General features: G+C 39.9%; 1 protein-coding gene and 1 long non-coding RNA gene across 2 annotated transcripts in view; one reads left to right on the top strand and one right to left on the bottom strand.

The window, feature by feature from the left end:
• LOC126386204 (immunoglobulin-like and fibronectin type III domain-containing protein 1) overlaps nt 1–25,149 on the bottom strand; it is a 36,296-nt gene that overhangs the window by 10,779 nt on the left and 368 nt on the right. Inside the window, exons 2-13 of the mRNA XM_050038397.1 lie at nt 20,337–20,423; nt 12,530–12,649; nt 11,097–11,239; nt 9,992–10,091; nt 9,803–9,847; nt 8,163–8,196; nt 7,881–8,038; nt 5,948–6,060; nt 5,696–5,864; nt 5,211–5,483; nt 4,942–5,099; nt 4,104–4,143 (exon numbers count right to left, since the gene is read on the bottom strand). Of these exons, the coding sequence (XP_049894354.1) occupies nt 4,104–4,143; nt 4,942–5,099; nt 5,211–5,483; nt 5,696–5,864; nt 5,948–6,060; nt 7,881–8,038; nt 8,163–8,196; nt 9,803–9,847; nt 9,992–10,091; nt 11,097–11,239; nt 12,530–12,649; nt 20,337–20,385 (1,402 nt within the window). The 5' untranslated portion in view covers nt 20,386–20,423. The remainder of the gene's footprint in view (nt 1–4,103; nt 4,144–4,941; nt 5,100–5,210; nt 5,484–5,695; nt 5,865–5,947; nt 6,061–7,880; nt 8,039–8,162; nt 8,197–9,802; nt 9,848–9,991; nt 10,092–11,096; nt 11,240–12,529; nt 12,650–20,336; nt 20,424–25,149) is intronic.
• Nucleotides 1–25,149, top strand: part of LOC126386215 (uncharacterized) — a 34,839-nt gene that overhangs the window by 9,434 nt on the left and 256 nt on the right. Inside the window, exon 2 of the long non-coding RNA XR_007569476.1 lies at nt 21,390–21,426. This is a non-coding gene — a long non-coding RNA (uncharacterized LOC126386215). The remainder of the gene's footprint in view (nt 1–21,389; nt 21,427–25,149) is intronic.

Consider the following 25,149-nt stretch of genomic DNA (forward strand, 5'->3'; position numbering starts at 1 on the left):
TGTTTTTATAATTACGACTGTTTTGCTGTTAAGAATCACTTGTTACATGGGTACATGATGTCATAAATACTCTATAAAATAGTTTACCACAAGAAATAATACCAACGACAAAAGTGCTGATACTTTAAAGGAAATGGCCACTTTAGAATGAAAATACAGACAGTACTTAGTGACCCTCATGCCGACAAGAAGTCCAGTGTAGTTTTTTAATCCACAAAACTCGTTCGGGGTATCGGAGGATAACAGCTAGCCGGAATAACAGCTACACTTGAAGTGCATGGAACCCACATTTTGAAAAATGTAATAAAACTCCGCTAATGCATTTCAAAAACGTCAGAACGGCTCGTCCATCATAATCCAAGTGCCCTGAACACTAGCTGATGGCTAGTGGTGGTGCTAGTTCTTGAGTCTCGCGCGAGTTGCCATGTAAACACAGCACGCCTGCAGGGCAGGCTAACTGACCACTGTGAGAAATGATGCTATAAAAGTGAAGTAAATTATGTCTTTTCAAGTCAATTTTGCATGCCTCAGCTTCAGGGCACTTGGATTACGACTGGACGGGCCGTTCTGACTTTTTTGAAATGCATTAGCTGAGTTTTATTACGTTTTCAAAATGTGGGTTCCATGCACTTCAAGTGTAGCTGATACCCCGAACAAGTTTTATGGATTAAAAAACTACACTGGACTTCTTGTCGGCATGAGGGTCAGGAAGTACTGTCTGTATTTTCATTCTAAAGTGGCCATTTCCTTTAATAGTTTTAAATACAAGTGCAGTAGTTTATGATATAATTGATTATCAAACATTATTTCTGTTACTTAAAAATACCAATCCTCAAAGTCTCGTATGAACAGGCACCTTTTGTGTTTCCAATTTGAATACATCTGTAGTTAAGTCACCTTTTCCATTTTGAACCCTCTGACATAACACACTTGCACATAAATAAAACAAGGTTTTTATAACAACAAAGAGACAAACATCTCGATGAACATGAAGGCAAAGCACACATAAAACACACAAAACACAAATATAGAACATATCTATATTTATTTCAAGTAAAAAAAAAAAAAAAAAAAAAGAGGATGAAGCAGATTTTAGCATAGCATACAAGCTATACTGCTTTGCTTCTTGGCAGCGACACAAACAAACAAAGACATAGACATGTAAAATGATTTATTAATCAATGTAGGGTAAATAATTGATTAATAAATTATTGATACATTCAACAGATAGGTAATAATGAATACTTAAAGCCCATGGTTTTCAGTTCTTTGGACTGAAAACCGTGTGAGGCATTAAATTTCCCAGCACACATAAATATTACACTGCACTGTATTTTTTGATGTAGGCTCTAAAACTACAAGAGTTCTCAAGAATTACATTTAACATAAATCCTAACCCATGTTGCCATCTTAAACATCCTGAGATGAAGTAGATTCAGTCACTGAGGCTTGATAAAACCTTTCTGAAATAGGTCTTAAAACTCACCCGGGCCACCTGAAGCTTTTAGCTAATTGCATGATCTGGCAAAGCAGAGCAGCGTAGAGCTTTGCAAATTGTCAGTGTCAGCTGTTGAATTTGTTCAATGTTATATACAAGCCCGATATGTTGGGACGATGCAATGATTGGAAATCCTTATGGACCTACATTCAACTGAATACAGTACAAAGACAAGATATTTAACTTTCAGACTGATAAACTTTATTGTTTTTGTAAATATGCACTCATTCTGAATTTGAGGCCTGCAACATGCTCCAAAAATTTTGGGGCAGGGGCGGCAAAAGACTGGAATGCTTAAAAAACACCGGTTTGAAATATTCCACGGATAAACAGGTAATTACTAGCAGGTGATAGGATCATGATTGGGCATGAAGGGCTCAGTTGTTTACAACCAAGGATGGCGCGACGTCCACCACTTTGTGAAAAACTGTGAGTGCAAATGGTCAAACAGTTTAAGAACGTCTCTTAACGCCCAACTGCAAGCAATTTAGAGATTCTTCCATCTATAATCCAAATTATCATCAAAAGATTCAGTGAACGTAGAGAAATCTGAGCTGAAAACCAGTATCGAATGCCTGTGACCTTGTATCTCTCAGGCAGCACTGCACTGAAAATCGACATGATTGTATAAAGGATGTTACTACGTGGGCTCAGGAACACTTTGAAAAGTCATTGTCGGTAAAGACATTTCATCGCTGCATCTACAAATGCAAGTTAAGACTCTACCATGAAAAGTGAAAGCCGTATATCAACAACATCCAGAAATGCTGCTGACTTCTCTGGGCTGAAAGTGAGCTGTGGTCTGATATGGTTGTTTTTGGAAATCATCACGTGTCCTCCAGGCTAAAGAGGAAAAGGACCATTCAGATTGTTACCACTTTAAAGTTTTAAAGCCAGCATCTGTGATGATGGTGGTGTGTTAGTGCCAATGGCATCATGGGTAACTTGCACATCTGTGAAGGCACCATTAATGGTGAAAGGTACATTGAGGATTTGGAGCAACAAATACTGTCATCCAGATGACGTCTTTTTCAGGGACGTCCCTGTTTTCTCCAGCAAGACAATGCCAAGCCGTTTTGCATGTTGTACAACAGCATGAATTTGTAGTAAAAAAGTGTGGGCACTAGACCAGTGGTATCTAACTAGTCCAGCCACAGGGTCCAGATTTCTCCAGTTTAACATATTCAGTGTCATTCTTGTGTTTGTCAAGTAGCTGTCTGTTAGTCACTCACTTGACAGAAGAAAACAGCACTTCAAAATAAAAGCTCTGTGTTTCAGAAATTCTCTGTACTTCAAATAAAGTGTGTTTTTTACAAACTTGACACGTTCGGGTGTCACTTTCGGTCTATTCAGAATGGACCTGCCACCCACTTTTGGACCATGACTCACCAGTTGGGAATCACTGTACTAAACTGACCTGCCTTCACTCTCGACCTGTCTCCTATTGAACATGTGATGTGCATTATTGAGCACAAAATAAGATCACAGAGACACCAGACTGTTGAGCAACTGAATTAAGAACGGGGAAGAATTTCACTTTCAAAACTTAAAGAATTTGTGTCCTCAGTTCCCACATGGTTACTGAGTGTGGTTACTGAGTGTGGACAAAAGAAAGTGATGTAACACAGTGATAAATATAATCCTCTCCCAACTTTTATAAACATGTTGCAGACATCGAATTCAGAACAAGAATATATTTAGAAAAAAAAAGAAAGTTAATCAGTTTGAACATTTAGTACTTTGTCTTTGTACTTTATTCAATTGAATATAGGTCCAAAATGTAAATCATTGCATTCTTTTTTTAACAACGTTCTACACAGTGTCCCAAATGTATTAAATCAGGGCTGTACATTGATTGTTAATGCAGCTGCATTGATGTTAGGAGGTGTTAAGGACTTTCTACAGTCGTGATGTCAAACTTATTTTCATTCCCAAATGACTTTAATAGTCAATAAAATGTCTACAGCATGCAGGCTTTGACATCTCTTACCACCAACAGCTTCTTCACCCTCCACATCTTTCTTTATGAGATGTTTTCCTCTTTTGCGAGACTTTTCGCCTTGTTGATTTGCGGTTTCCTCATCAATATTATCTCCTATTAGTGATAATAAGTATCAGCTTCATAAAGAATGCATATTATCATCGTTGACCTAATGATGACTTGAGTCTGACTAACATAGATTTGATGCTGGAATTCATTCTGAGCAAAATCATTAGTTTCTTTTTTTAAAAATAATTTGTTTCAAAGAGCTTTATAAAGGTATTGCTGATTAAAGATAAATGTTTTTAAGATATAAAAGAAAATTAAACTTTTGTTAAGAATCTAAAAGTTAATGAAAAAGACAAACAACAGTAACATAATAAACATCAAGACATTTGTAGAATGTAGACAAAAGAAATAAAGAGGAGACTAATGTCAAAACACAAAAAATGTCAACAACAAAATACAAATACTTCTGTTAATAAAATATAAAATCATGTTTCTGAAATTAAAGAAGATGTTTGTATCACATCCTGGTGACCATTAGAAGAATCAGGGACACACTGTGGGGGCAATATTTGTCACATCTCTCAACACAGATTTCAGAATAAATTAATTTCTTACCTGTCACTGTATCTGGAACAAGTGGACCATCCCTTGCACGCTTCTTGCGTTTCCCGCCTTCTCCACCCTCTCCGCCTTCTCCATCTCCCTCTCCTCCTTCTCCACCTTCACCACCTCCAGCTCCACCCCCAGCTCCTCCTCCAGCTCCACCTCCTCCTCCACCTACACCACCGGCACCATCTGCACCACCGGCACCACTGGCACCACCGGCACCAGCTCCGCCACCTGCACCACCGGCACTATCTCCGCCACCTGCGCCACCGGCACTATCTCCACCACCTGCACCAGCTCCGCCGCCTGCGCCACCACCTGCGCCAATGCCTGCACCACCACCTGCACCACCAGCACCAGCTCCGGTGCCTTCACCACCACCAGCACCGACTCTCATGCCAGCAGCACCACCTGCACCACCAGCACCTGCTCCCATGCCTGCGCCACCACCTGCGCCACCAGCACCTGCACCACCAGCACCTGCTCCCATGCCTGCGCCACCACCTGCGCCACCAGCACCTGCTCCCATGCCAGCAGCACCCCCTGCACCACCAGCACCAGCTCCCACACCAGCGGCACCCCCTGCACCACCAGCACCAGCTCCCACGCCAGCAGCACCTCCTGCACCACCGGCACCTCCTGCACCACCAGCACCCGCTTTACCATTCGCAGCACCAGCTCCTTTTTTCATGGCTTTACTTGCGGCGGCTTCCTTGTCAGCTGCTTCCTTTTTAGCCTTTGCAGCAGCCCTAGCTGCAGCTTGAGCCGCAGCTTTTTCTTCTTCTGCTGCCTTTTTAGCTGCCTCAGCCTCGGCTCTGGCAGCTGCCTCTGCTGCTTCTCTCTCTGCTTGAGCTTTCTTGGCAATTTCCAGTTTTTCCTGCATTTCTTTCTGATATTTTTCCTGCTGTTCCTTAGCAATTCTTATCAGCTCTTCATCATTGCTGCTTCCAGCCATAGTAGTTTTGCGGGCTGCCTTCTTGCCCTTGTTGGCAGGATCTTTGTCAGCTGTAAAAGAAAATATGTCAAATGTTTGTATAATTTTTGTATAATATTTGTATTTCTATGTATTCAGGGGAGGCATGAAGAGAAAACGTAGGAAGAGAATGATTTTCTCACATTCAACTATAAGCCAGGCGTTGCAGGATTTGATTCCAGCTACAGCAGCATAGATACCGGCGTCCAGAGGCATACAGTCCCGCACAATCATCTTGTGGATTAGCTTATCTTCAGATACAGTAATTTCATATTTCTCACTATTTGGCAGCCGAGAGTTTTTGAACATCCATGAGAGCTCATTCATTGGTGCAGTCAGGACACACTGAAAGAGGGCATCCTCTCGTTCTGCTGCTTTAACCTCTTGTATTTTGACCGCAAAGTCAACGTTAGGTACTGTGTGGTTACAGAAAGACACAAAATAGAAAAGAGAAACAGAGGGATTACTTAATTTTATCAATCTATGCCATGTATTTCCAAAAATGCTTTTTCTGCACAGGTTCACATTGGCCTGTCTCATTGTATGCCTTTAATTCAAAATAACAGTAATCATTGGACTGAATTTACGTAAATCTAATCCAATTTAAACCACTGGATTCAGAACATACCTTTGAAATCTGTTGAGAATACATTGACGCCCTCAACATCCACTGAGTAGAGTCCGGCATCATCTGAACCCAGATTTTTAATCGTGAACACGTATTTCTTTCCGACTTGTTTCAAACTATGCTTCTGCGACTCGCTTTCTTCTATCGTGAATGGAACCATGACGCCATCCTGCAGAATTTATGGGACATGTTACCATTTTAACATAGATAATAAAATGCAGTAAGATAGTACCGGTGGTTAACGACCCTCACCTTGTACAGGAAAATTTTGCTGGTAGGATCTTTGAGGTCCATGTCCAACTCAATTGTTGCACAGTCGTCGTCTTTGACCTCAATATGTTTCAGTGTACTGATGTGCGTCACAAACTACGGTAGAGATAGAGATTTTAAAAACCTACACAATTATAATAAACATTTAATGAGTGTGCTCATAGTGTAAGATGGACACAAAACAAATACTCTTAGGAATAAAGGTTCTGATAAAGAAGAAATAAAGGTTTGTCCCCAGAGAACCCTTTTTGGTTCCTCGTATAACCTTTTATAGAGGTGCCACCTGGAACCCTGTCAGAGGATCCAACCTAGAATCCACCGTAAAGGATTTTACCTAGAACCCACCCGGGGAGCTTTACAGAGAAACTTTTATATTCCACCAATCATGACTTAGTTTAACTGTTTAGCCTGGGGCCAAGGGAACCATGACCAGCATCCTTTGGCTTCATGAGGTTCCTAAGGGGCTGTGGTTGATGTGGTCTATGGAAAAACCATAGTCTTAAGTATTTTAATGGCACAGTGGATCTAAACCAGGCTGCAGTTGGACACTATCTCTCATTAACCAATAAACATATTGTATGTTCAATACAGGTACGCAATTAACTATTGTATGGCATGAAATAATGGTAAACATATCAGCTATGGCAGAACACAAGTGGCATTAAGTAATTCGGGGGATTCCAGATACATCTACACCTAAAAATACCATTTAAGGCATAGGTAAACATTTAAATATTTGAGGGTGAGGATCTTTTAACACCCATGCTTTTAACAGTCATGAAAGAACTCTTTCTTTCAAAAAATCGTTCTTTGGATGAAATGGGTTCTTAATGTATCCCTTAGTCTCGAGAACCAAAGAATCCCTTAAGAGCACTGGCTTAAAGAAGCTAAGGTCATTCATACTCGATGTTCGCGATATATATTCATTCCATACATCACATATGGGACAAGCCGCGATACATCAACACCCCTAGTTCTGGGTAGAATTGGGGTTGGGTATTCTTTTTAATACTGATGCTAAAACAGCACTTTTAAAATGGTACTGGTGCCTAAACAGTGCCTGAACTGATACTTTAAAAGCATCAGTTCAGGCTATGCTCACGTTCTGGCACTGAAATCTGTATAGTAATTTGGTCCAGTAACCAACTGTAGGTAGAACCTCAGCCCTTTAGGAAGAACCATTTTGGAACCCATATTTCTTAAGACCAGTTCAGACCAAAGATTTGCGACAAGACAAAACCATTTTAGAACGTTGCAGAGAAAAGTTGCAGCAGTGTGAACTGGCCGGTCTGAGCTCGACTCAAGCCGGCTGATTGTCACCTGCAACTCAGCTGGTCAAATCGCCGGCGGCTGGTTCTAGAACGTAAAGCACGTCGCCAGTCAGCTTGTAGTGAAGACTGCTGCTCAAGTCAAAATGTCCACAGACAGCGTGTTCGCTTGCTGCAGCAGGTGCTCTGTCCCTGCCGAGCAACCCCCGCGTATTCCTTATGAATCCAGTCCATCTGATGCTCGTTTTGTTTCTGTTTTTCACCGTTTAATCACTACTATAAATGCAACTGTAGCCAGTATCTCACTATCACTATCCTCATTCATATTTTAAGAAGCTACAAATTATATTCAGCCACAAAATCAGTATGAAAATCTGGAAATCACAACGGAAGTACAGAGTTGTTGCATAGAGATGATACACCATCTCATCTAGTTGCATTGCTGTGAACCGGCAGGGTTTAAGAGCGTTGCAGAACGGCACATTGCAACTCGTCTCATCGCAAATCTTTGCTCTGAACTGATCTTTAGAGTGTAGACTACGAAAACAATGAGTGCCATTAGTAGATGTTTGGTAGAACTTGTTAATGATAGATTTAAAGAATAATCAAAATGCCATATACCTCGGCAATCTCTTCCTCTCTCTCTTTCTTCATTTCATTCAGTTTCTTTAGCATGTAGCGGAAGTCTGTGATACCGTACTCGGCACAGATCCGCTCGTAGTCTTTCTTGTCCGCGCTAAGGAGAATTTCCCAGACCTTCTCCATTGGCTCCATCGGCTTTTCCTCACGTGTTCCATCAACATTACTGCAGAGAGATAATTATCATCAAGCCCCACACTCCAATGGCATAGAAAGGTAAATGTCATAAACAAATACCATAACAGTTTATTTTAACAGACAAACAGCTATGTTTACAATGTTTCACTCACCGTTTCTTGAGCCTTTTTCTTAATTCCCCTGCGTCTGGGGAGCGATAACAAAAACCATCAGTCCATTTCTGAATGTACTTTGTCTTTCACAATATTATTTAAAGAGAACAGTTTCCAATTAACTATATTGACACTGTACACATTTATATTTATAGTAAAGCCCCGTAAGAGTAGCTTTGGTTATAATTAAATAAAACTGTATTTTCAGATTAATGGCTAATAGAGAAGAGTATCCTATCTGTTGTCAGCTCACAGAATATCCCTTCATGCCTAAATAATATTCATATCCTCACACTTGGAACTGTGTCAAATGTAACACAGCAGATACCACTGAAGTTGTAATCAACATTACAATCTGTTATACAGAAGTTGAAAAAGCTCCCAGTGTTTCCGCAGGTAATGTTCTGTCATCAGTAACAGTAGTTACTGGATGTATCTTCAGTTGTATGAGTACGAGAACTGCACAAAGCGGAAGAAGGACTGAGACTGCAAAAAATGCAGCATGTGTACGGCCACTTGGAGAACACTGGGGAACATCATCATCACCAGTGGACCCAGTTGATAAATCAGCCTTATGGCAAATCCAGTCGCAAGAACGGAGAATACGTCTTTTCTCCAAGAGCTCTGCGAGTGCATATTCTTGTACTTGTTTAACTGTTGTAACTGACTCTATTTCTGCAATACCTTCACTTATCGCTGTGTTTACTCGACTAACATGAGCATTAGCTCTTGTTGCATTGTGAGCCGCCATAACAGCCCTGCATGCTGCGGCCTGCATTTTATGTCATCAACTGCAAAGCAGTGCCAGATTAGCTTCTTTAGTTGTCCACTACGGTGCAAATTCCTGATTGGCCTTGATTGGATTTTAATTTTAATTTCTGGATGTGAGGCAGGGCAGCACAGAGTCCAGCGAAACAGAATGTTAAGGTCACATCAACAGGATGATCCTGTCAGGCTACAGACCATATACTTCACTGATAAACTAGAGAATTACAGCAGTAACATTCATGATGTACATAGCCATAACACGTGGTAAACCGCCGCACTTCTGTGAAGCATCATTTTTTTTACTGTAGTAAGAGAAAAAATCCATTCTGTCACAGCCTTAGTTCTGTTCCTACCCTTTAACATGATTCTTGTTGCTGATGGTCACATTTTTTAGTCAATTTCTGAGAGAGCCATTAATGTGTCAAGTGACAGCACACAGTGGCACTGCGCTGGTATGACAGATGCACCCTGACAAGCAGATTTTTCCCAATAATTCCAATTAATGAATAAAATGTCATGTTGCCATGGAAACAAATGGGTTGGTTGTAGCACAGAGAAACTGAGCTGCTATTTCATTCCAAGTATTGATAGTTTGGATGAAAACCATCAACCTCTATTCATCTTTGTACTCAGCTGGTTGCCCAATTCCCTGAAAGTGACATTTTTAAAAATGTGATAAATTTGATTTTAAGTGCAGAGGTAGTTTGTCTGCTACTGAGTGCTATTTGTGTCTGACAGGGGCAAGCACAGTGTATATTAGCTCCTTTTTTGTGATGACTTTGGCCTTACAATTGTAAGCCTGGACAGCCACAAACTGAGATTTGCACATCTCTTTAGATAAAACTTTGAGGGTCAACTATTTCAAACCTTACCTTCTGCCTGTGTCTTCTGGAGTTCCTTGGTCTTAGAGAATCCAACTGCAGACAAACAATTACTTAAATTTCCATCATCCATTTGTCACAATTCAATACAAATGTGCCAACTTAGAGGATATATATAATGCAACTATTATTTAACAGATTTGTGAAACACAGTGATTCAAAGAATAATAAAGATCGTACCCGAAATGACATTCAAGACAACTGTGCAAACAGCCCTTCCATATTCATTTGTTGCAAAACACTTGTAAGTGTCAGCATCCTCTGCAGCGACCTTAGGGAACTAATAACATGCAAACAAAGTTAATGGCAGTTTTATTGTCACTGAAGGCAGTTTCTGTCTCAAGACATTGTCACTTTACATTTCTGGTGTATGAATATTCACTCTGTCTCCCATTTACTTCTTGTGAAGCCCAAACAACCGATTGCTGATCAGTGTTTATTTGTTATCTGCATCAGGAGCCATATTCATAGACACTCTAAGAGAGCTCCTAACTAAGCCTAAATTTTTTTAGTAACGAGTCCTAGCTTAGGAGTGATTTAGGAATGTTCTCAGAGTAAGGAAAGCACAGAAACTTTTATCTAAGTGAGGAGGTGTGGTTGGCCCTGTTGCTAGGTATGACACATTCTTTTAACAGATGTGATTGGTTGTCACAGACACGCCCTTTTGTGAGCCTACAAGGTGTGGACACCCAGTGAAAATAAAATGAACTGTGTCGTCACTGTTAGTGTGATCACTCTGCTGATGGACGGTTTTGATAGACCCAAGTCATCACTGCTGCATTTTACCGTTTTTATTGTGATCATTTTATTTCTAGCTTTATAACATTATTGCGTTGGGTGGGAAATATGTGCGTAACCCTGATGAGATCGACCACAAATATTATCTCTGCACGATCTAATCTGTATGTTTCATTTACTCACTGTCATCCAGCGTTTGGAGAATATTTCCATGACCTCTTTATCTTTCTGCCATTTTCTCCTCTGCTTAAGAAACTCTTAAGCTTTTTAAAAGTCCTCCTCCCTGCTCCTAACTGTTTTTCACCTTCGGAGGACCTAGTCTTAATTGTAAGGGGAAATTCTTATCCGAAGAATTTTCTTAGAATTTTATCAATAGGAGAAACTCTTAGCACTAGGAGACTTTGTGAATACGACCGCAGAGTCGTAATGTCCTTTTTAGCAGCTGAGTGTGGGTGAATTGTGTTAAACAGAAACATAAAGTGACAATGCCTTTAGAGTTTGTTGTAGATTGTCATTATTTATACCTCAACTGCTACAGACAGCTTACCTCAATGGTATGTTCTTGAGATGCCTCGTCATACTTTTGCATGCACACGTCAGGGTGATAATGTATTTCTCCGTTTGCTCTGCTCCATGTTACAGTAGGTGTCGGCTCGCCCACTACTTTGGCTTTAAAGACTGCGAATTTACCTGGAATGAAATGAAACGAAGATTTCTTAATTAGTGGCAAATCATTCATTTATACGTTTTCAGTAAAGATGACAGAGACATGGCATTTTACCTACATGCAAAAAAAAGATTTTTGTTGTTATTGTTTTGCTTGGTACTTTAGGGTAAGATGCTCTTAAAAGGTGTTTCACAACTTGTAGACATGCGCTCCACTTCCTTTAATTTATACACAAAGCTGCACGTGATTAAGGTCAGCAGTGTACTGGGAAAAAAATATGCAAATGTTAATCACATTTTGTGTCATGTTTTAAAGTTAATAGCACTCCAGAACTAATTCTTACTTACTGAAAGCAAATGAAACAATGTCATGAATAAAAACATTCCCTGTGACTAACTTCCAGTTTAGCCCTGTGCTAACTAGGATGGGAATAAAATGAATTGTGTTGCTATTTTAGACTCTCCAATTGTTATCGGGATGAAAAGATCCATTTCTGATAGTGAAAGGAGTCATTTCATGGGGATTATAACGCTTAAAAAAAATTATCAACCATTTTACAGCCACAACATTAGTAACAGAGCAGGCTACTGCGGAGCCTATGATGTAATCACAAGTTTGTCTAACTTAGTTGTGATTGGCAAGGGAGCCCAGGTGAAATACGCACGCAGCACGCTCTCATATGCACCCTAAATGACAGGTACACAAAGTGGGCCAGTAAAGACGCAGACAGGGCCGGACGGCAGGTGAAAACTTTATGGCTTTTTTGATGGTCCACTAATGTGGCATCCCACTGGGATTTGTCCTGGTATGCCAGATGGCCAGTACACCTCTGATTCAGCTCTACTTAAGAAGTGTCATCTCATCAGGAAAATAAGCAGCTGATGCGCGTTTAGGAAGATTTTCACCCTAATGATGAACGAGCGACATTTCAAAAGTTGGGAAGGTGAAATGAGCCTCTTAGGTCTGTTCCTGTCTGAGAAGTCTGAGAAGTCTGTTGATTCTACTGCTACTACTGCTGTTATTATTAGTCATACTTCTACTATTATTATACACATATGATTATTATTGTCACATACACATACTGTCATATATTAATATGTACTTACAACATATTGTATCACAATTACCATTATTATTATGATAATATGATCACTAAAATTAATATTACTTTAGCTATTGTTGTTACTGTCTGTCCTGCATCCCTGCATTTTTGATTAATATCAATATATTTTCCAACACACGGGAGTATAAAAAATATAGCCTTTTTAAAAAATTCCAATGGATCTGAATCTGTTACAGACATGAAGACTTACCCTCTTGAATAGTCAGAGCGATGGGTTTGCGGGTGAAATCTGGAGTCGACATTCCTTCTGGAAGTTCCTCCTTAAATTGTGTTATCATCACACCGGGCACTTTCGACTTCTTCTTAATGCCTGATTAAGTAAAAGAAATTATAACAATTAGACAACCTTAACATATAGAGAGGGGAGGTTAAAGATAAAGTAAATACAATTTAATAATCACAACATGATGATGAGTATATACAATATACTCATCACAGCATGATGATGTTAATGATTTGTTTTGAGGAGCCACCACTGTTTGTCAGTGAACTTCAATAAGTACAGTATGTTTGAAGAAAAAAGACCTATTTTTTTTTTTACTAATTTAGTTAAATGGATGATAAATACATATCTAAAACCCAGACAAATTCCCCAGTTAACATTTGTCAGTGTAATTTTACAGGTAGTCACATTTAAATAAGTGTTTATCAGAAGAAAGCAACGTGTTTGTTCTAAAGTTTTCTGTTCAGTCCAGTAGTTCGTGATGATTTGTATAAACTTAATCCTCTTTTTTTCATTTCCAAATTTTTGAAGATTGGCCAGCATTCATCTGAATAAACTGAGTGGCATGTAAATAAGGATAACACGAGCCAATACAGAAGTTCTCAGCTAAATTAGCATAACTCTCCGCCACCTTAAATCTGACCCCGCTAAATGTTTGTTACACTTGTTCTTCCAAAACTCTTCTGCTCCTTTTCCAAGTACAGGGTTCAAGTTAGTTATTTAACATCCCCACCTACTCTACATCCCCAGTGTGTTGACTCTGCTCTGACACTGTACCCTCCAAACAGAGTGCTGAAAAGGAGCAGTACATACTGTACGACCAACAGTGTGGTCAAAAGTCAGAGACATTTCCAAAGGGAATGTGAATGTCTAATTTATGCATCAAGATGATTTTCCAGTGTGTAAAAACATATTTTTTCAACTAACTCTGCAAAAGAATTTTCTAAGTTTTCTGTAATAATGTACTCCGGGCTCTCCCACCTCGTGGGCCTCTCTTCATAATATTAGTAGTGTTTAATCTCCATATGAACATGCACCCACATGAGACTGTGTTTATGTAAGTCGCAGGCGTAATGAGGTCATAGGTGGTGTTGTAATGAACTGAGGAGTCTTGCCATAAACATGAAAGTTTATGTCATGTTGAAAACATGAGTGGAAACTTTGAGTTAATGTTAATTAGAATATGGGATTAATTATATTTAACTTTAAATTCATTGTGTTGTCATTGAAGATAATTGATAGGATGTTTCTCTCTGGCTAAACTGGCTGAAGTGTATGCAGCTTGCATTATATATTTGTTTATGTTTATTTCAGTAGAGTCTAATTGCAGCTGCACACAGCTGGGTGTTCCTGTTGCACTCCTGGTCGCCTTTTTTTTCCTTTACTGACTGCAGTGTTGTTCTGTTGGGAAATCAGTAGCTATTCATTTGGTTGTCGATGTAATTTAATTCAGGTTTCATCAAATTCTTAAATCCTGTTTTGTGACCTTGAAGTGGGGCAAACTAATAATCCTTAGACTTACATTAACAAAAAATGATTTTTAACAACTCGAACAAAGCTAGCTAGCTTTAGCTAGTTATGCAGTGCTAGTAACGAAAAAAATTAGGTGCGAGTTTGCTAGCTAGCTTGCAGGCTGTACCCCAAAAACGAGATTCCTTTCATCAGTAGCAGTTACATCTTTGTTGAAAATTTCCACCTGGCTTTCACTGAACGCAAGACCCGCCATCACGGGGTGAGTGATTCAACTCCATGAACATCCCCATGAGTGGATGCCTCTGAATAACTGTTTTTGTGCCCCACGAGTCAATCATAACAATGAGTGTTCCTAACCTATGTAAATCAGTGATCTGTGTTCATGGAACACCCCGCCGTGGCTGCAATCAGAGCCATCTGGTTTATTTCATAGATTACTTTTAACTAAATTACAAAGTTTTTCAGCTTTTATTTCTAGCTTGCAAGTTTTAGAGTCATAAAGACAAAAATTTACCCGAAGATAAATCCTTCATCTTCATCCACTAATTCTTATTTCATTTAAGTGACATCTCTAAAGTTTCATACATTCTGTGCACACCTTCAAATGTAAATGGATCAAGTTTCCCAGCTGGCACCGGTCGTCAAAACGACATCAGACAGACGTTGGACTCTTATGTTGAACAGTTGTTGAATTTTGATTGGAATGAATATCGGGTTTATGATATTCTAAACATCTAACAACATTAGAACTTCACCTTATGTGGATGTTAATAATATTATGTTTAGCAGATGTTGGGTTTTGTTCTCCGTACTTTACGACTAAAGGTTGATCGTCTATGTGAAGATGACGTTGGCATGAGATGTGTGAAAGACATTGGATTCTGGTTACTTAACAATACATCTTTAAACCAACAAAGTATCAACGTCATCTGTCGTCAGTATCTCACATCAAATTGATGTTGGCATTAGACTATGTCTGACATTGAGTTTTGGTCACCTGACGTCATAGCCTAAATTTGTCTTGATATCAATATCTAACGACACTGGTGGCCAGCTGGGTTAGTGAAGCCTTGTGCTAAATGTTTTTGTTAAAGTAGGTGGCATAGTGTTTTTACTTTTGAACATTTAGAGGAGACTGAATAAATATATTTAATGAGTTGTTCCTGACGTATGTACAGTCATGAGGGTGATCTGTCATCTGTAAATAATGAAACCCCCTATGTTTGTATTTGTAATTTAACAGTACTCATTATTCTTATTTATAGCACAGTTCAGTCTAAATTGTGAGCCCTCAAAACAGGGAAAGTTGGGCGGAAGTTTTCTGTGTGGGGACAAAAGCGCTGAGGTCCACCCAGTAAAAATGATGAGTCCAGCTCAGCTCACATGTATAGCTCACTCTAGAAATAGGCACTGAAGCAGGTTTAAGTGCTTTGCACAAGTCCCAGAACACCTGAGAGTACCAATATGGACTAACCCATAGCAATCTCGAGGGCGGCATCACTGAATGCTGATCGCAGGGCTTCAGCTGGTCCGGGGATCTTTAATTATTTTCTCTTGGCATGAAAGACCTGTAATAGGCAGAATATAAACTATGGCATATGAAGTTTAAGTAAGGAGAGGTGAGCAGGGTGCCCCAGCATTTTGCAGTCTTAAGCGCTTTGGAGGTGAATTGCTTGCAGCAGGAGCTACAGAACAGTATGTGCTGTATGTGGCAGAGCACTGATAACGTTACATGAATGTTGATGCTGTTAACAAGCTGAACTTTATTGCTGTGGAGTCACGAGGATGACGCTGACATCGTTAAAAGCGATTTGTTTGCGTGGAAATATTGATCAGCCAATTAATGTAGAACAGCAATTAAAGCTGGGTGTTTAAGCCAGGCATTGATTTCATGGGTCAGTCAACAAGAGGTACTACATGGAATATAAATTTGGTACAGAGGAATATATATATATGTATATACAGTGTATACTTATATATAGTTCTATTTGGTTCACATTCGCAAACATCACCAGACTCTTTATATCTTGTTGGCTGAGCATGTACTTCTGATACCACTAAAGAGCCTGTGCACCATGTTTAATTAGTTTTAACTCCGTCATTGTAGCTGCACTTCAGGAGAATTAATTGTCTTTATAAGCAGGTATTCCTTAAAAAGCAGTGGTTAAAAGTTCTTCAGAAGTGAAAGCTGAGTGTAGAAAGTTTTGTTTCTCTTGTTACTCATTTATTTATTTTTAATTTGAACTGAACAGTAATGTGTATCCTGCGCTATACACACCTGTGACTGGTGAACCGTCACATTTACTGTATGTTCACCACAGAGCTAGAACAAACTTACAGAAGACATTACAGTTTCCTAACTCTCTGAATATTAAGTACTTATACACTGCACTTGAGTGCTGCACTTTCCTCTCCACCGCTCTGTGCTTTCATCTCTTTAATTTCTTTTAGCTTTTTGTATTTATGCTTTTCTTATTTCATATTCTTTATGGCTTATAAAGCTCTTTGAAAAGCTTTTGCATATGAAAGGTGCTTTATAAATACACCTGGCTTGTCTTGCCAAATAAATAAATAAATGAATGATAAACTTTTCTAAAGCTGCTGACTCACCAACGTGTTTCCACTGTTGTGTGATGTATTTATTCCTAAGTACTCAGTTGCCATTGTTGGCTGTTAACTGCAGTAACTTTGCAGTCATTTGCTGGTCAGCTGTACAGTTTGTGCCTGTACACTGACTGACGCTGAACTCTTCATTTATTCATGTCCCAATTTAAATAGATTTTGTTGCCGGTCTAAATTGTCCTAAACTGTATTAGTTACAGAATTTCATTCTTGATATTATTGCAACGTTATCAGCACTTTTCTTTTTGTTCATGTGAACTAATAGCTTGTATTATTTTCTGGTTTCATTTCATGGCCATGTTAACAGAGAATGATTTGATTCCTCAAAAGTATCACTACTTGTGCTGACCCAAATTCCCTCAGAGTCATTGTCAAAGGCATACAAGAAATCAGAAGATATCGAGAGTTTGGTGAGGCTTAAGGGCTCCCAGAGTTCATGGGTGTCGTTCCAGCTGATTACCTTGGGACCTCAATGTTCTGTGTTAACTTGACAGCACATGGTTCTCTTAGACCTGCTTTGAACTGCTAGAATCATAGAAATTGCAATTTTGTATCTGTGACACTCCTGGTCGTCACAGCGAAGCCGAGGAGAGCACGAGGGTCAGGCATGAAAAGGCCGAAAATCTCCAGGGAATACAGAAAGAGTTGCGACTTAAAGGGGTGACTCAGTTTGCCTCGGTGTTCATCGTCTGAAATTACAGCCTCGAATACGCTTTACTTGTAGTCTTTTTACTGATACTAAATTCAGGCTGTTTGCAAGTGCTCAGTATTGATCTAAATTTACAAGTTAATCATGGTTAAAGTCCCCCTCCACTCCACAATGTGTTTTTCTTGTGTTTGTGTCCCCTAAAATGAAAGATCTTGACTACACTGACTTGTCTCCGTACAAAGTTTTCACTACGGAGGTATTTCACATCCTTGATACTTGTGAACTTTCTAGCTTTTATGTGTCTTTAAAATGGCAGTTGCCAACAAGTGGTTTAATGATTACACAGAACATTACGCCGCAACAAACACGACTTTACAGTCTTGTTGTGGTGGTGGTGTTAGCTCATGGGACCATAGTGTCATTTGTTTATAGCCTAAGGTTAGCTTTTTACTTCTGGCGATTGAATTTAGGCTTCAATAGTCATGAAAGTGGTGTTTGTTTATATAGCTTAACAAAACATGTAAGTATCATAAACATTTGTTTGCCACAGAGCTCATTTTCTGCAATAATCCAAAATCCAATGAAAAAGTCCCGTAGGCTTTCTAACAAGAGAACCAGTGCGATGCTAATTCCTGCGCCAGCCTACAGAAAAACGTTATCCCTGGGGCACTCTATTGCTGTCAAGTTCGGGAAGCACATATTCAAGCACCTATCGGGAAACAGACCTCGATACAACAACGTCAAAGAAACCTGAAACCACCAGCGCAGAGCGGACTTGTCAGTACGGAGGGCAGAGTTAGCATTAGCATAGTGAAAGTTTTGACAGCTAACATGGCAGAGTGTGCAGTTTTTGGATGTGAAGTGGACCCTGGAGCTTCCTTCGACTACCAACCAAAAACCCCATCATAGCGGATATTTTTGTACGTTTCACAAACGATGTGTCAGCCACTGACAGTTAGCTCACAAACTAACAAGCTAGCAAACAACATAGGCTAAATGAAAGATGCAACAATGTCTGCTAGTTGCTGATTTTTGGGGCACACCAGACTCCTCATCTGAGTCTGGGTCTGACTGAGGCTCAAACATGTACGCCTGAATCTCTCTGATGTTTCCGCTAATGCTAACACTAGCCATCTTGATGCCCACTGCTGTTTGACCGATCGACGTAGAGCGAGCAGCGCTGAAGAGGGCGGAAAGCGAAACTTACAGAAAGCAAATTTCTCAACGAGGTAGAAAGAGTAGATATACTTCCAGCCCCTTTTCAGAGTTTTTGTAACTATTGTTTTTGTTATTTGCTAAACAGATATTAGTGAAGTTTAAAACGTGTCTGGAGAGGGACTCTAAGCTAAGATGCCATTTTAAGGGGGCACTGGAGTGACCAGTCGTATTAGCTTGATTTTAGGAGAGATCATGCCGCCCTTTGAAGATGCTCCTGTCGAGCAAGTTCACTTATTGAGACTGAACTGTGCCAACATACTATACAGGACTCATCAGCATTTGGACATACAATTAAAAAGTGGCATTTTTCCTTTAACTCACAACACAAAGTAGACACATCGAAATCAACCGCAGTGCCCTTTAGCAGCAGCCTTGAGCTATGGAGGTTGTTTCAAACGTCACAATGAAATGCATCTGTTGTGACACTGAAAGTTGAATCATCCTTTTCGGATGAAACCTTTCAAGGCGTGATGAAGAGCACATCATACATGCAACTCACCCAACGTGGAGACATGCACTTACAGAAGGTGAGTCGTTTGTGTGATTTGATTTCTTTTTTGCTCGCATACCTTTGTCGTCGGGTTGAACTCCCTCTGAACCGTCGACTAAACACGCAACGTGACAGCAGGAGAGGGAACAGGACAGGTAAATATTAATCCTGACAAAAGCACCATGGCAGGTTGGAACTTCGACAGGATTATGGACACAATAAACACAAAACACCACAGTATACAGTGTACCCCAGGAATGGGAAGCACAGACACAGACACAACTCGGGTAGAACAAGAAATTCAGAGACACATCACACAACAAAAAACGGTTAGTCATAGACACAGTATAATACAGTATTAGCAATATGTTGTTACAGCATGTGAATAGTTGTGCTGTGCAACTGCTGATTAGACTTAACTTCAAGCTCACTCAGGCATTTTCTCACGGCTCTCATGACATCTCAGGATGATTCCAGCTCGGTGCTTGAGAGAATCTCTTTGCAAATACTTTGTGGAGAAGCAACTTAGCTTAAAAGATGCCTTTATTTTGTCTTCTATGACGAAAGGACGCCATTTCTCTTCCAGTTTTCTCTGTAGTTGTTGCAGCAGCTGGCGACTGTTGCATTGTTCTTCAGATATACTCAGAGTAATCCTGAGTGAAGATACTCTGAAGATTTTTGCTCTCATTGAGTGATTACTGCTTATTTGCATCTCATCTTCCGCCATGTGTTGCCTGCGTTCATTTTCTAAACAGACATCTTCAGAATCACATCCTTGATGAATGAAATGGCCAGCGCTACATTGCAACTTCTTGCTGCTTGTTTTTTTTTCCCCCAGGTAGCATAAAGCTTCCATCGCAAAGTAGCATCTGTTTCCTCCTTAACACAAAAATGTTCTTTGCTGTTGAGTGTTCTTGGAAAAACCATGAATAATATTTGGACTTTTTCCACTTGACAAAAGAAATAGCTGAGGTGCTTATCTTCATTTTCTCTCAGTGGAAATGGTCAGCCCTCAACATAATGCAGCATATTTCAGATGCCTTGGGTATTTCACGTCTTCAAAAAAGATGCATTTTGTAGACACGCACTTTATGTATTCTTCGATGTTGTAAGCTTCCCAGGAGTTTTGTGTCTTGCAGGGTTTTATTTCCTTGAATGCAATGTCACACGAGTCTTTATTTTTGCATAAGATTAGATGTGTAAGTGAAATAGATCCTGTTCATCATCATTCCTCGGATAAGAGGAAATACAGGCGGACACAGCTGCAATACAAACACTTGACTGACCTAACCGGAGAGGGCGTCTTATCACCCTGCACTTACCCGCCTGCCCAGCGGCAGTTGGCTCCGTCACCTTTGACTTCTTCCACATCTTGGCTCTCCTCTTGAGCTCTGCTGATTCAAAAGGCTCTGTAGCAAAAACAGATAGGAGATACAAAGGGAAGTATTCAGCACCGCACAGTATGTATGGCTCAACAGCAAATCATTGATATTCTCCTTAAAGTTCGAAGTGTTTGAGGTGTCAGTCTTTAGGGGTTGGTTGTACTTTCACCGTTGCTCATTCTCTTTGAGCAAATGCAACTCAAAGTTTGTCAGATTCAATTAAACTTTTGGAGGAAAATCAGCAGCTCTGACCTGCTCAGATTGTGTCTTCTAAAGCTCATTGCAGTGACTCTGAGCAGTCAGTAAGAGGCAGCAACCAGTGTCATTTACAGTAACTGCTGGCCTTCACTAGGGCTAAATGTCTATCTTGTTGAAGCCCTAAATAAGCAGGGTGAAGAATTAGGCTTAGTTTTTCTATGCTCACACACTGCCACTACTATATCCCCTTACCCCTGATTAATATCGCCTGATTCATGGTACTATTTTAAAAAAAAATATCCATAAGTATTAGTGTAAAATACCATGTTTTAGATTACCTTTTATAAAGGCTGTAGGAAAAAAACAGCTAAAAGACACAGCATGGAACTTTATTTTTTCACCACACCTGCAGTTCTCCCTTCTCTTGAATAAGATATACGTGCATAAATATAAACTCTATTACCTAACTACCTAACTAGTTTTAACCCCTTAGTCTGAGAGAAGTTTATTATTGATACCAGAGGAGTTTTATATAAAAACATCAGGTGTTATGTGACACTTTCAGTACCAGGGTCACAGCTGGCTCACATGAAACTTGTTTAACTGTTACATGAGTCATGTCTCTGTTTTGAAAGGTCACATGCATCACTTTATGTCATTACTATTTTTTGTTCTTGTAAAATTTGACCTAATGACTCTCATGTTAAAGGGGTCTTAACCTTCTTATTGGACAGGGACTTAAAGGAGGTGGGGTTACATACGGGGGATTAATATTATTTCGTTATTACTTTGCAGCTGAACAAAGATTTTCGGAAAATGTTGACATGAGGAGGTGAGTTCTGTTTGAATGCTGCTTGTAGAGCTCAGTGTGGATGTTGGATGACCTAACAAGTCTTTCCCCTGATACCTGAAAGCACCTATGATTAGGTTTTTGATTAACGCCTGCTATTGTGCTTTAAAGAGTCCTAGTATCTAGCATGATTGCATGATGCTTCAAATTACATTGTCATGTCCGTCTAACTGTAATAGATACAAACCTACTGTAGTCTGCTGCATGGTTTACCCAACAGTTTTACATTTTTCCAGCAGCATGTGCATTCAGACTGCTCCAACTCCTCAAAACCTTTAAAGCCCCTGAAGACTTTGTTTCAAAGTTGAGTGTTTGTGACACTCAGAAACTCAAATGATGAGCTAGTCTGTGGTCACATAAGATCCAATTGCTTATAACAAACTGTTTGAGAAACTAGCGTCTTAGGGGCTTAAAAAGGGGACTTATTTTGCTTTTCCACATTTTGTGTTTTATATGTAACGTTACCAATTTTGGATGTTCATATTAAACATGGCTAAAGTGTCAAATAGTCAGGTAAACGTATGTACAAGTAATCCCTGTGGGCAAAATCGATAAATGTTGGGACCCCCCTTGGAGCACATCTCAAGGGGCTTTATCCTAATAAACAAATTTTAACCACAAACCTCAGCTGAACCATTCTGAAAACTCTGTTTCCAGCGTTTTTTTCTACTATGGCTGAAGTATGACATCATAGTGTGCCAGATTTCTCCATAAGATCATCTGCTTTAGGCAGGCTACTAAGTGTTTACACTACGGAGCCTACACTGCTACATGTAGCTACATGCTAACGTCGGGGAAACGTGTAATCGTGGCTGCTGATGTACATTTGTTCTCGCTTTCGGATCGGATTCCTGCTGGAACATGTCTGGCTGTTTTTAGAACGTTTATTAGTGATTTGTCATGATAAAAAGTGCCGCTGTTTGCAGTCACAGTCATTCCTGCAATGACAGTGCAGAGGTGGCAGACAAAGAAACTTTGACCATTCAGAGCAGAATGGACTTTTCCGGGAGGGAGACTTAAATGGACAGGTGCTAAAATGGAGTGTGTCAGAGGATACAGTAATCAGTCCTCTTTAAACAAATAGAATATTGCCTTAAAGCCAGAATGTCTATTTGGAACATGAGTCTGGCTTTGCTGAAGTGAGGGCTTCTGTTTTTGACTTGCATCATAATTTTTTAGTGAAAACTGAATTTTAAACACTTCACCTCCAATTTTAAATATTTACAGTCTGTCGTGACGTCCCACTGGATATAAAACCTGCTGTCTTGGAAAGTAAGTGTTTTATTTTTAGTTGTACTCGTGCCCTAGCATATGTTCAGAATGGCGCTGGGCTCCAGCAGCGATCTTGGCTGTTGCTGGATCTTGAAAACGAACTACACAACACATATGGTAAAAGCAAAACAGCCTGCAACAGGATACATTTTGGCAGGAGGCCTTTTGCATTAAAGGAAACCCACTCCTCTTTCTCTCCCACTCACTCGTTTTGCTGTTGTAGCTCATTACATTTATAGTTTGTTTGGCTGAGGCGCTCATCTGATTAAATGAAATCTGACTTGTGGGGGAGGGGAAGCCGTAGACCAGATGACGGTCAGTAGATCCTGAGCATCTCTCTCAGCCACCGTCCCTCAGATTTTAAAGATTTCAGCTTCAGGCTGCATTACAGTAAACACTTATGTTGCTTTTCTTCTTAACTGCATTACATTTAACTCGTATGTCATCAGGCTGGCTGTCACTGCAGGCAACATAACACGTCACCAAAATTAAAATTAGAGACAGGCTATCTGAAATGTCAGACTGCTGTTGCAGAGAGACATTAAATCCAGCATTTAAGTCTCAGAGTTTGAATTCGCCCTCCCATGTTTTTCTTTTACTCTTAAAGACATACTTCGCCCACAAAGTGACCATTTGTACATCAGTTAGTCACGCTGTGTTACTGTGAATATGTGAGGAAAAGTTTTTCTCGCATGCCTCCACGGGAAACCACAGTTTGCAACAGCAAAACTATCTCTTCCCACATGCACGTTTCACCAAAACCTTATTTAAAACTGAAAGTGAAACTTATTTATACTCTCTTCCCAGCCAGACTCCAGTGCTCAGGTTTTTGGGTGAAAATGCATGTGTTTGAGAAGTACTGAGCACACGACTGGATGCACAACTGCACGTGTTGTGTGAGAGTTTAAAAATGGATGTTCTAATATAGCTTTGCTGTTGTTAAACATGGTCGTCAGTCAATTAATAAATTAATATTTGCTATTTCCGTGATAGTAATTTTGTGGGTAAAATATTCTTGTAACCGTTGACATCATGTTCACATATATCTCACTCTGTTATGCTCTGCACACACTGTCATAAAGGAGGAAATCGTGTTTACATAAGCATGATAGGTGTTTACTGACTATGATGTGTGTGTCTTAATTAAAAGGATCCCTGTATTTATTTCCTCCCATAGTGTTTTGACACTTTGTCTTGTAACTAATTTCGCTTGATTTGTTGCTGACATGAACAGAACGATGTCTGAGTTTGTGTGAGCTTCCTTCTCTGTCTATGCACGGTCAGATTCTGTGATGTTTGCGTGTGTAAAACCCTTGACATTACTTAAAGCTGTCCTCTTCTTGAATTAACAATGTGAAAACAGTGACGGTCATTAGAAGACGCCTGTAGAGTCCTTTGTAAGAAAAAAATAAGACACTTGAGAGGCTGCACAGCAGACAAACAAATTATGCCTAATGTCTCAGATGTACGTGACATGTCTCAGGGATTCAGTCACCCACTGCAGATGACTGCACCGCTGACCGCATACTCTTGAAATGGCATCTGGTAGCTTCTCAAATGTCCCTCACTGCATTTCTCCACACATCACTGGCTGCAGTGGACGAGGCAGAAAGTGGCTTCAGCTGTGTAACCCACATGAAACTTGGCCTGGCGACAAGGCCTTTTGGTGTCAAAGGAGCGCTAATGGTGCTATTTGAACTTCCCAGGGGATTTGCTCATTTGTTCAATTGCTGTAAGCGGGCTGACACGCTGATGCATATATGTTGTTCAGAACATGTAAGAAATGCTTAAGCTATAGCATGTTGTGTGTGGCGGCATGTTTTGATCAGCCCGTGTTTATTCTGTTACTTTCTAGTCTTATCTCCTAAATTGATCGTGTTCTTTCAGATCTACGAAGCGTAACAGCATTGAAGATAATTGCTTTTTACAGAAACACATTCTGCATGTGCACAATGTGAGACACAAGCACAGAGAGAACGACTTCAGTGCGAATAGTATCAACCACAAGTCCTGCATGTTTCTTTTAATGTGATCAGAAATCCTATTTTCTGCCAAAATACAACCCACAGCCTGCACGCAGCTCCCTGAATCTCAGGCTACATATCGATTTGATACCTCCATCTAAAGTTAGTCATCATCACCCAACAACCTCACAGCTCTGACCTCACTGCTGTGATCCAGCTCCCCAGATTTAAAGCCGTGAAATTCAAACTGAGGAGCCTGCATGCCTCACTAAAGTGATTTCATGCATCGACACCAAATTTGTGTGTCCTCTGTGTAACTAAATCCTGTACAACATTTAATGAATATCAGAATTATTAACATACTCTGTAATTCGAGCAACTGAAATTAGATAGCACATAAAATTGTACTCTTAGTCACTTTATTGCTCTTTAAGCACACAGCAAGTTCAGCTCTTTGTAGAGGAAAATA

This window comes from Epinephelus moara, chromosome 24 (genome assembly GCF_006386435.1).
Source record: "Epinephelus moara isolate mb chromosome 24, YSFRI_EMoa_1.0, whole genome shotgun sequence".
NCBI lineage: Eukaryota > Metazoa > Chordata > Actinopteri > Perciformes > Serranidae > Epinephelus > Epinephelus moara.